Source organism: Pelecanus crispus, chromosome 2, assembly GCF_030463565.1.
Source record: "Pelecanus crispus isolate bPelCri1 chromosome 2, bPelCri1.pri, whole genome shotgun sequence".
Classification (NCBI taxonomy): Eukaryota; Metazoa; Chordata; class Aves; order Pelecaniformes; family Pelecanidae; genus Pelecanus; species Pelecanus crispus.
This window is the reverse complement of record NC_134644.1, coordinates 152,638,663-152,651,798: the sequence shown is the minus strand read 5'-3', so window position 1 is coordinate 152,651,798 and position 13,136 is coordinate 152,638,663. Positions and strand designations below refer to the sequence as shown.

At 36.1% G+C, this 13,136-nt stretch overlaps 1 protein-coding gene across 2 annotated transcripts in view; it reads right to left on the bottom strand.

Moving 5' to 3' along the window:
- Nucleotides 1-1,009: 1,009 nt before the first annotated feature.
- DCAF13 (DDB1 and CUL4 associated factor 13) overlaps nt 1,010-13,136 on the bottom strand; it is a 29,092-nt gene continuing 16,965 nt past the window's right edge. For both annotated transcript variants that reach the window (XM_075705352.1, XM_075705353.1), the window contains 3 exons: nt 10,520-10,655; nt 2,381-2,544; nt 1,010-1,527 (listed from right to left, as the gene is read on the bottom strand). In XM_075705352.1, coding sequence (XP_075561467.1) covers nt 1,440-1,527; nt 2,381-2,544; nt 10,520-10,655 — 388 coding nt within the window. In that variant the 3' untranslated portion in view covers nt 1,010-1,439. The remainder of the gene's footprint in view (nt 1,528-2,380; nt 2,545-10,519; nt 10,656-13,136) is intronic.

Here is a 13,136-nt window from a genome sequence, read left to right as displayed (position 1 = left end):
GGTAAGTGATCCAGAGAGTAAAAGATACATTATGGCCTCTTATCACCAAACAGCCATAATTTTACCATGATGATCCGGGAATCTTGCCCAACCAGTGCTAGAAGAGTCAAGTGAAAGAGTAAGAACTAGAAATGCATATGGATGTTAGTGTTAGTAGATATATTAAACAGGATGCTGTATGAAGGTAAGTGCCCAAAGTGCTCAATTTCCAGATTAAAATAATAAAAAGGAAAAAGTTAAACTATAAAGTTTATTCTAATTGAGTTCATAAACTTTTTTTGTGCATAAACTCAGTGAGGTGGGGGAGTGTAGTTACAGACTGCATAGTAGTCCAAAGGCTTAAAAAAATCCTTTAGTACAGAAGATGTTAAGCAACACTTACGGTTATTAAACACCTCATATTTCTGCAAGAGAAGCCTTCAGCCTAGAAGGCCTAGGTGAACTCCAGCATAGTTTTCTGATCACCTTAGCATCTTCAGTATAAAGTTAAGTCTATCTGACTGGAAGAGAATCAGAGCATTTCCCAGACAAACAGTAAAAGAACTTTGAGCTACAGGTACCTTGTGAAATGTGAAGCTTTTATTTGTTTTATATAAACTTAAAATAGAAAGCTTATAATAAATCTCACCTAAAGAAGTTTCTAGGTTTTATATAATTTGTGTCATCTTTCATCCAGATTTTAGAAGTTTTAAATAAGCTAAAGAGAAAAGGTATTTATTCAACTATGTCATTATTAATATTAGCAACCTCAACAGTCAAGTCGTAACAATAGTTCAGATCACAGAACAAAACTATAAATACGCTTACACGTCTGACATCCCTGTTGAATTCCTTTTGGATAAAAGCAAAATAATATATCGTACTGTAATAAGTATAATGCAGTATATTTGTCAGTTGGAATAATCAAGATCTAGTCCAGTGCCTTAAGGTCACTTGTTTAGTTTATTAGCTTTGTTTAAAAAAAAAAAAAAAAACAAACAAACAAAAAAAACCAACCCCCCCCCCCCCCCCCAACAGCATAAGGACAACTGATTTTATAACTCTATATGGAACAAAGATTTTTTTGCCTCTGAGAAATCTGAATCTGTTTCATCCTTTTTTTGTAGTAACAGTACCAAGGAATAGGATTGGAACTACAGATATCCTCCACCAACTACCAAGTTATCTGCTTATATCAAAAGGGTCAAACACCACTGCAATACACAGCATTGGGCCAGTAATATCAGACAGGATAATGGCAATAAAAGATTACAGGGCCAATTTTTATGACTACCCAAAGCAGACAATGACTTGAGAATCAGACCATGGGTATACTTGGAAGAAAAGCCATGTTTCTGGAGCCATACACTGTCTTACCAATGTCCATCAAATTTTGTATAGTGGATTCATTCAATAGCGACATTTTCTTTCATTGTGACATTCTGTACATGTGAAAACAATTATTTCACTACTGCCACAATATGTTTCTTCCTCTCTGACACCAATGGCACAGATCCTGGTTTGCTGTGCTTACGACGATTCAGTTCCCTAGAAACAAAAAAACAGAAAAATGAAGTTCGGTAGTCAGCACAAAGATTTAAAAAATAGTAGCTTCCTTCTTAAGCTACTAACGGAGATATCCTACAATTAAAAAAAAAAATTAAGAATTGCTTTGTTTTTATTAATCAAAAGCCACGTACTTCCTCCTTTGAGAAGAAGGATTGTCCCTTTGAAAAATAACTTTAAAATTGGTTAATTTAGAAAAGTTTCAAATCAAGCCTTTTCTTGGGAGCTCAGCTTGCTTAGGTTTCACATCAATAGGATTTGCTGCTCAAATTTGTAGAGTCTTTCAGCTGAGAAAGAGGACTAAATCCCACCACTTTTTGTTTTTACTGTTAATTTAATGGTTACAGCAAAGCATACCACCTTCTGCTCCTAGAAATTGCAACATGACAATGATCCAGGTGACAGAAAACACTCATCCTGGAGTCTGGCATTAAAAAAAAACCAAAAAACCCACCAACCCAAACCAAAACCCACCACAAAAAACCAAACCAAACCCAGAAAAACATCGACACACCCAAACCAGCCCATTCTGTTTCCATTGCAATGTTGCATCATGTCACGCCCATGTCAAAGCATTGTGGCTCCTTCCAACATGGTATTTGCTCCCATTTCTTCAGTGAACTTTTGGGAAGCAGCTAGTCCTCATCGATACTGGCATTTGTCTGCTTCTTCATTATAATCAAAGGTTAATCAATCTAGTAGTTCAGGATCACTTCTTCAGATGTTAAAAGTAGTTCATACTTGCTCATCCCACACACTGCCTCTCTAACACTCCCATACATTGCTGCATTTCATTAAGATCAAGAGAAAACAAAGCCAGAAGAGGAAGACATACTTTCGCCGACGAGCTTCTCTCATGATACGTTGCTCCTTGATTTGGCAATATATACTTTTAGGCAAGTGACGGTGTTGAGCTATGCGTCTGATCTTTGGGTGATACTGGAACTTCTCCTTCAGCTTCTGATTGTAATTCATAGCTGCCTTCTCTCGCGGTGCAAGCTGTGAGGAAAACAACACAGACAAACGTTACAGAAGAACAGGGATTTAACTGTCACAATTTTCTCTACAAAACAAAATTTTAACTTTTAATTCAAACGGCTTCCTTCTAGCAAATGGCTGTAACCACAGAAACTTCAGCATTAGGGTAGGTAAGTATTAAAAACCTACAATTTCAACAATACCCCAATGCTCAAACACAAAACATTATCACAGGTTTGAAAGTTCAGTAAAGTAACTGAATTTACTCCCTGAAAATCAGATTTTAGTGTGCTGTAGAGAAAGAAGAGAGAATAGAAAAGCTGACAGTAAAACCTCTTTGATAGAGTCTGCCTGCTTTCCTAACCTCTGCTAATAATCAACTTTTGCTGTGAAACAAAGATTCACAGGCACTTTAATCACTAGCCAGTGTAAGTACAAAGGCTATAAATGAATTGTCTTCATGAACAGCTTTACAGACAGCTCTCTAGGCGGCCTAAATCTTACCCAGCGCCTTGATCCATTAAGAAGCACAGTACATATCAGATTTCAAGTATTACCTTGACTATATGGCAGACAGGGAGTTCCAACTTTCACCACACAGCCAAAAATATCTTAGTATCACAGACACATGAAACACAGGTAAGCTAGTATTACCACAAAAGATTTTAACTTTATCTACGTTTAAAATTATGTCTGAGCCACAGCTTACAACACTGACACTGAGAAACGCCTTTTCCTCACAGCTAACCTAGAGAGGATTTTTTTTTTTTCAACCATGCATGTTTACTTTGGCCCTAATGCTCATTTATCAAAAGGAAAAAAGTCTGTGTGCACTGTGCTTTTGTCTAAAGCATGCACTGCTTCACAAGGGAAATCAGTTTCTATGTATTTTTGGATCTCTGGGAATTTCAGCTGCATTTCAGTCTAGCGAGCTTTCATACTTTGACCACAGAAGCAAGTGAATCTTTAGGGAAAAAAAAGTCCTCTACTCCCAAGCCACTTAGTGTTTTTTAACATAAACAGAAAATCTTTTAATATTAACAGAGGACAATCCTATCCTCATCTTCCTACCGTCCCTCCCAAAACACACTCTATAACTACAGTATTTCAGACATCTAAAAACCTTTCATGTTCTCAAACAAGCAGCGGCACAAGTCTTTTGCCCTCCTACATTTATTTCATCCACTACTAACTGCACCTAAAGTATTAAAAGCAAAACAATAGTTCAGACAACTTCTATTTATTCAGCTTTGCAACTGACTCAGTTTCACTAATTTTATCTTGAGAAACTAAGAAAAGTGAACCTGAGTTTCAGACACTAACAAAAAAAAAGCAATAACAAAACCAACAACGTTATTACACACTCAAAAATTTGGAAATTCCACCTCCATTATTATGAAACATGCTTTGTTCCCCTTTGAAATCAGCAATTGGCTGTTTCTTCTCCACTCTGGAGGTCACTTTTAGAAGTGACTTCTGTTAGAATATTTCATAAATTCTGAAAAAAATAAATATTATACTCAGATAATTTTGGTCCAAAATACCATTAATGGTCTGAAAGCAAGTATTAATAAAACACACGGCAAAGGAGTTTCTCCTTTGGGACAATAAAGAAACCAGGTACCAGATGCAGAGTTGCTCATCACTCAGAAAATTCTTATTCAGGCATCAGACACACATAATAACTCTTAATCTCTGTTTCTCCACACCTTCTTTCATTTCGTAAAAACAAATCCTTCTGCTTTACTTACATTTATCATGACCTCTCAAATTGCAAGTAAATTTTACAGTCTTAACCCGCTAAAACTGCCCCCACCACCACCCTTTACTGAAATTCCTTCTAGTGAGCCAGCCTGAATAGCTGGTTCGCTCTCAATAAATCCCAGGTGTTCCCACTCTGCAGAAAACTGCCAACATAATCCAAATTAAAGAGCTTTTATTTTAATTAAATTCAAGGATTTTCCTTTAATTTAAGAAGAGCAAATTGCTGCTGATTTAGTATAACCTTGATGATTCTACAGACAAGAGGTGAATCTGTAAATTAAAGATACATCCAGGATATCTTATTTAAAAAATTAATATAGATTAAGCGGTGGTTATGTGTGAGTCTGCTTCCATTTTTATGTGTAATGTGGTATATAGAAAGGCACACAGCTGGTGACTTTCCATCCAACTACTGAATGCCAGCACCCCATATACCAGGCTGTGCTAAGTGCACCCACATCTACATGATGGTAAAAGAAAATTCTGCAGTAATGACAAGTTTCTGTCTATTTATGAGAGACAGCAGAGAGCTAAGAAAGCAGACTGCAATAATGGACTGAATTCCAATCTCTCTCTTGCAAGTCATTTTACAAAGGTCAACGTATACAGCTGAAGAGAACAGCATTACTTCCCATTCCGCTTTCAGCCGGAGAAGATCCTGTAAATGTAGCACGATTTAGCAGGATTAGAGATTTTGTTTGTAGGGACTAGAACACTCTACAATGTAAGAAATTAGGATTTCTGTGGCATCATGAGTGGAAGACATGCTCAAAGATGACGTATGACCCTTTTTTCACACATTCCAAAAGTGAATGTGCAACTTCCTTTCTGTATGAGGAAAACGGAAATTATGTGGCAGAAAGACAGCCAATTTGTGCCATTACTGCACATAGTACTTCACAGCAAATATCTAGAGTGAAAAAGTGGGAATAAGAAGTCTAAAATGCAATAAAGTTGTCAGCAACAGGAAAATGTGTTCTCGAGTAAACTACCTATGCCTCTTTCCACCCTACAGATGACAGAGGCTGGTTATTTTTCCCATGTAAGCAGAAGGAGAGTAAGCATTTTTCCAGAGCCCTGACTGAAGAGCTAAAACCACCTTTAACAAAAAATTCTCCTTTTAAAGAGGGCTGTATTTGTACTGTGCAGTATTTAAAACGTCACACTATTAGACTCCTGTAATTCAGCATGAGAATATGAAATACCTGTTTATCTATCCTGACCAGGTTGCCCTTCTAGGTTAGGGCAGACAGAGCACAGGTGCAACATATTTTTAGAATGCAAACGTATCCCAGCAATTTTCTACACCACAGCTTGTCTGTCTTTAATTTTTTTTCCATTGCTCTGCTGAAAACACCTTTCTAAATTTATTGCCGTAAAGTTTATTACTCATTGTTTCTTTGGACCAAAAACTTACGGCTTCTTTACATCTCAACGGACAATAAAAAAGAAAGGTAATGTAGATGTTAAGAGCACAAAATCATAGCTAAAGGCATGAAGTTACATGTGCGTTCAATCACAAACCCCAAACCACTACAAAAAGAATGCCGTGTCACGCAATATCTGGTACTGCTTGTTATCAGCCTTATCTCACAAAATGGAACTGTATACTAGAAGCAGACTGAAAGGATATACAATTACTTAGACAGTTCTGATGCACTCCTGCTAATGCACTTTGCTAGATCAAAACCAAGACTTGTAACTGCACTTCCTCCTATCTTTTTCAGTCCTTCCTCAAAAGCTGTTATTGCTGCATCTGGTAAGAAAGCAGCAAACCTATGCTCCACTACTGTTACATCCACTCCTCACACTAGTTTTACACATACTGAAAACCAAATCATTCCCAAGCAGGAAAGTTTTCTTCTTCAATTGTCCAGTGCTTTGTTCTAATTCCTAACTACTTTGGAAATGTAACAGAGACAAATTTTGCAGCTGTTACTCACAGAAGTAATGTTACTAAGCATTTACACTCCTCAGAAGTGCAGGAGTAGATTTTTTAATAATGTATCAATAGATTGAAGAACAATACAGCTTTCTGAAGTTTTACTGATGGTTCATTGCTTTCACTACAATTAAAAAAAACCCAATCTATCCATTTCTTTGTATTAATTATATTAATTCTACTGAAATCTACTCTATTACTGCTGCTTTTCCAGCCTTTTCACTCAGACAAGGCTCTGTTTTCCTCTTTTCCTCAAAAGCCAAGTCATTTAACTTTTCAGAAATCCCAAACCTCTCCAAGAGCACAGGTACAAAAGCCTCAAACGTACTTAATGTGTCATATTTTATGTATAGTATTTGAACAGTCTGGAGTATCTCAAAAGTCTTGTATAATTGTGTCTTTTGCTTCTGGACATGCAGAGCTAGATGTTTACTGCTTTAAAAATAACACCTGTTAAGTCCTATTTAATAATAAATATTTATTATTTAATCAACTTTTATTAAAAAACCTAAACATTGCAAATTATTTTAAAGCAACTTCTGCAGTAGTACTAACAGAGACATTTGGGTTTTGTTACCCCTGTGTAAAACCCATGAAGACTTAATCGTCAGTGGAGTGGAGACACAGCACGCCTCTGGCTCCTCCAGAGACTTTTATTCTTACTTTAATGTTTCACTGATTTTGAATAATGAGTGCAATGCCAAATACATTAAAAACCAAAAGAAACATGCATGTCAGAACTGATGACTGCTAGGGTAGCCACGGTTCAGAAAGTACAACTTTCCAACTGGATAAATGTTTATCAGTCACAACATAAGCATATTCATATTCATATTCACTGTAACTTCCTTGGTACCCAGCAACACTAAAACCAAGGAAGACCAAGTACTTCACCAAAGAAAAAAAATGCTTGATTACCATTTTACTTTCTCTTTCAGGATGCTGGTTTCCATCCACCCCCACCCCAAAAATACCCATCTTAAAATACAATGTATTACAAGATGGTAGCATTATATCAGAAATACAGTGGCCTTTGGATGAGTCATTCAATCAAATCTTCTCAGCAAAGAAAAACAGCGGACTAAGCAACTAAGCATTTAAGACATATTCTGACACTTCCGACAATTACTGAATATTCAGCTTTGAACATTCAAAATATTCAAAAAATAGCCACAGACTATGGAAGAGCTGGACATTTATAAAATGAGCAAGCATATGTCTATGAAGATAAGAACACCAATTCTCTAAAAAAGAAAGAGCAGGTACTAAAGAAAAACAGTAGAACCTGATAAATAGCCATTAAGAGTTGCAACATTAAGAATCCCAGGAGCTACCAGGTTGGATCAAACAAGGACTGGCACAGTTGCCTGAATCCAAGCAACATTTCCAAGGTATAACCAAGAATGTGATAAGCCATAAAGATTCCACTCGTAAGTCCTATTAGCAACAATTAACTCTCTAAACATCTGAACAATAAAATTTCATAGTGCTTCTAAAAAACCAAAAAATTAACAACAACTATAGCAGCTTTGGACAGTTACTAATTTAATATCCAAATTCTGTGTCTTGCTAAATTCAAGGCTTCAACAGCATCATGCTTGAACACATTTCCACACAAGATATGGGGATGTGAAACATTATATCTTATTATAACATAATTCTTTACAAGTGCGTTAGCATCATCCATGTGAAATGAGAGCAGTTTTCCTACACAATCCACTATGTCCCTGGTAAGTTCTTCCTGTATTTCTAAATAATTTTGCTTTCTTAAGATGTCTTTTGATGTTGCAAGGTGGTTTTTTTTTTTTTTAAGACAGGATGACAAGTTTTGTATTCTAAATGATGGGATGACTTTCATTTCTGATAATAAAAAAAAAAATCCAAACCAAACCAACAAACAGAAAAAAACCCCACACATGCCACTTGACCTGTGTTTTATAGCTAGCTATTGACTTAGCTCTCTTGGGACCTGACAGCCAAAGAGCTTTGACAGAAATGCTTACAAATCCTTACATGCATGCATGCTACAAAAGCTGTATTTATATGATCCCACAACAGCAGAACTGAATCGTATGTGCATCCTCCAAGGGGCATGTCAAACAGCAACGCTGTACTTACAAACGGGGAGGGGGCGGGGAAGGGACAGGCTATTTTATGTAGGCTTCACTGTCAGGTAAAGGAACACGAGATTATTAATGTGCAGACTGTATCCAATACTTGATAGTCATAATTGATAGTGCCTTTTTTAGGCCCATCCATGGACAGTTTTCACTGATGCAACTACTACAGAAAATAGCAAAATGTTATTTACCACTCTATATTTTGAATACTTAAACAATAGCTAAATTGTCCTTTTGGTACATAATATTTCTATGATGCAGGAGTAGTTGGTTTTGTCTATTAATTCCCAGAGCCAAGTATCCTTACTCTTTCACAAGAAAAGGAGCCAATGCCATCTAGTAGTCAAGTGAATTTTCTGTTCACACCTGAAAATACTAGGAATCATTCTGAATGAAAATGTTGTTTTCAACATTCTTTTTACCCACTTGCCCTTCACACAAAGGGCACAGAGTAAAGATGCATGTCAAAAATACCAGACAATTCTGTTATAGAACAACATCTTACAGAGAGACAGCATGCTCTCTCACTAAGAATATAGCTAATAAAGAGAGAAGATTTCAGTTAATACTGTAAACCCAAGGCATAAGCACATGGATACAACAATAGGAAAACAGGTAACATTTCTGCCCAACACTGCACTAAGCAAATTCAACATAAAAGTTAAATCAAACAGTAAAGTCTATAATGAGCTTTGCAAAGTCCTTGGAATTAGCAAGTATGGGACTGATATTTAAATGTTTGACTGAAGCACTACATGGGAAAATCCTAAGAATCAATTCAGAACAGGGGGGGAAAGAAAAAGCATCCTCAACAAAAAAGAAGAGTTATTCATTAAAGAAATTCAACTTCAATAGTAGTTTGTAACCACAAATACTGTACAGGCTACAAAGTTGTGGGGGTTTTTATCTACAGCTCTATAGCAAAGATGAGAAAAATAACAGGACTTCCAAATACCTACAGTGGGCCATGGCTAAAGATACACATGTTGTTTTAGCTGTGCTACTTCATATCCAGTGCTTCACAGTGCATAACAGTCCATGAATTATCCCATTCCGCATTGTATTCCTAAGTACTCCTACCACTGCCATTCACCTGTCACCTCTCCCAGCCCTGTTCCACTTCCATCCTATGCAGATACTATAATTTGATGGAACTTCAGGTAACCACAAGCAGCCCTAGACATAACTATGCAATAGATCCATCCCCTTAACTGTACAATATTCTTCCCTGAATTACAGCTTCCCTTTCCTCCCCTCTCAATCTTTCACAAGATCAAGCAGAAATTCCCCCAAGCATTATTTGACAGCTATGCTGATGGGCTCAGAAAAAGCAATGTAAGCACCTCCAAAATACCATAACAATATAAAGCTACGTAAAGGGATTACTCCCAGCGGACAAAGTGTCAAATTCATTCTCCAAAGTCATTCAATACTTTAATACAACTATGCCGATGAATATATGCAAGTGGTAACTGTAATAGAACATTTTGGCTTTGTCTATACATAAACATTTGAACAAGCGTTAACTGAAAAGACACATATCTAATTAGGCTGATGTCTCTTCCTAGGAGCACTTCAACCAAACTGCCTTACATTGAATTAAATGGACTTCACTAGTTTGCCCACTTGATATCTGAGTTATATAGGTTAATGACATTCTCAGTTATGCACTCGTGCAAATGGTCTATTTTACAATGCATATGCTTATCACAGTATGAACTGCACATGAACCAGTCGCATGCCAGTCAAATTTTTTTAAGAGTAGTAACCCTAAGCTTCAGTAGAATGACTTATGTATGGGAAACCAGAATTTATTGCTTTTTCTCTAGTGCAAAGGGATGAATTCTCCCCTGTAGCAGCCATGTAAAAAACATCAATCTAGTTTAGTTAGAACTGATGATTACTATTAACATTAAACAAGACCAAAAAAAAAGTCACCTTGCATAGCAATGAAGTATGCAATTTTATCATTACTATAAGCTGCAGTAAATGCAATGAGCTATAATGCGCATGTCAGTTTTCAAACTAAATACAAAAGTCAAACTACAATTTTACATTTTCCCTTTAGAAACAAGTTTTTAGAAGTTGAGTAGGCTAACCAGTTGTAACAACAGCAAAAAAACCCAAACATCTTGTCTTGTGATAACAAAAACCAAAATGCAACTCTTACCACTCCCAGTTTTTCAGAAGCATTAGCTTTCCACAGACGAATATTCATCTCATCTGAGCCACACAGAATATATTTGTTATCTGAAGTCCATTTTACAGTGATGACGTGCTGCATTCGTTTTGTATGATATACCTCCCTAAAGCAAAGAGAAACATTTTTCAATGATCTATCATCACTTTTCCTACCAATGTTACCTTTCAAATAGCAGAAAGCATTCCGTTTAAGGCAAAATTTATTTTTTACATTTTGTTGTTTTTAAAAAAAAACTTTTTTTTTTTTAAACACTGTGCTGATCTTAAATCTATAGAGAGAGAGATTCAAATAAAGTGTGATGGTTAGAGTGATAAAAGGACCACCTAGGATATGATGCTTTTTAAATAAGTGCTTTCATAGAAATTACAGTAAATAGCTAAAGATTAACTCTTTTTGCAAAACATGCCACAGGTATACAATATGATAAGCATACTGTTCCTGAAATAATTTTCATTAGTACACTGTTACACCGGTCAAGCATTACAGGATGGGACTGCAGAAAAATAGGTGCCAAAGAGTCTGACACCACCATTATGAACAAGAAAGAGAACAGTAAATAGACACCTCCAGCTGTCCACTTATGACATGGCAATGGATTGGCTGCTCTTCATTGTGATTTCCCCCCTTTTCCCAAAAATGGACTTCCTTATCATTGTCTAAAAGGAAAAATTTTAGAACCCTGAAAACTCAAAGAAAAGCCTCCAGTCCTGCAAACAAGAACTGAACAAGAAATATCAGCAAGTGAAAAAGGATTCAGAACAGCTGTGTGGCTACTAAAGCATAAACTACACTTAATTTGCGCTGACCAGACTCCTGCTAAACAAGTGCTGGCACCTGTTGAAAAATGTTTCTGCATGTTACATTTAAACCAATATTTAAATGAAACTCTTATCTAATTTCCATTAAGTATGTACCAAACAAGCAGAACAATATTATTCATAAAGTTATTATTTTATTTCTGCTATAAAAATATAGGACTAAGTACACTTTTCTGGTAATTTTAATTATTTACTAGCATTCTAAAGGTGAAGAATAAGTAACGCCTACTTATTGTCCACTAATACCTGCTCCTTTGGTATATCAGTCATGCACTGCACCTTATAGACCATTCTCTTTCTTCTACCCAGTTATTTTTACAAGTAAAATCCAAGTAATAGAAGAAAGGAAATATGGGAACAACACCTATTCAAGAGCCGTGGAAAAACTAGACTGGGGCTGAGCTGGAGGGGTTATGAGAAAAACAAAAGTAATCAACACATCACCTTAAATAAGCTTTAATAAGCTTAACCACCTCTTGTAATTCACACTCAAGTTGACACTCTACAAGAACAACCATGTGGAAGACTGAGCACGAGTACCTTCAGAAAACATTAATACTCACATCAGCTTTTTACTGATGTTGACGTTTAATAGTGAGTGTGCATGTACATGTTTTCGTAAGCGTTTCTATGTTTACTTTCATTTTACTATTTGGCTCAATAACAAAACTCTTCTTCACCCACCTTTGGGGAACTAAGTACTTTTCCTTTCCTTACTCTGAATTTTCAGCCTTTGCCTCTCCTGTTGTAACCACGAGTTATTAAATATCATTCTCAGGGAAAGGAAAAACACAAAAAACATGGCCAAATAACCTGGATCTGTCATTTAAAAAATTCACAGACATCCGGTTCTGTTTACCAAGAATTTACTAAATTTAAGCAACTTCATAATACATCTTCTTATTCAATTTCCTAAATAAAATTTTCATTTTAAAATAAAATAGAAAGAAATGGAAGTTAGGAGTTTTTCAGATTGGTGGGAGATCTAAAGTCAAAACTGGAACACCATCAGGATCCTTGTTTACAGATACTCTTAACTGCCCTCTCAGTTTTCCAAGTGAGATCAGATCTTCCATTTAGAGGCTTTTCTCCATTCCATTGGATTAACTTCAACTGTGCAATTCAGAAAAAACCCAGCTTCTAAAGAACTTTAAGTGTCCCAGAATGCCCTAGTCAGCTTATATGAGGCTAAGTTCATCATTCATAAGGCTTTTCCTTGCTAGATTTATGGCCACCACACAGAATGGGGAAAAAAAGGGGGACAAAGAGGAAAATTCCTTCCACAGGCCTTGGCAACAATCTGCTATAATGTGGAAAAAAGCCTTTTACTGTTGCATTATGGTGTCTGCAAACTTCCCCTTAATGATGTGCTTCAACTTTGCACATCACTGCTTTTGTGAACATTACTATTCCATAGAAATGAAAATCTGTAGAACACAGGAGCTGCTAACCATATTGTTTAATAATAAAAGAATTTTAAAAAAAACCCAAACAAACTGCAATACCTAATAACATTTAAAATATTATTGCAAGACAGGAAGAAAATTAAAACTATCTGAAGATGAGATATAAAGGAAAATGTAAACAGCCCTTCTTAATCTTGAATACAGTATGGGAGCATACAAAGTTACGTTGAATAATGCATACATAACTGCACCAATTAATAATAAAAATATACTCCTCCCCAATAAATATTTCAACATCTCCAAATCACCTAGAACTTGACCTAGCAGCAACTTTTGGGGGGTTGAGGTTGGAGAGAGGAA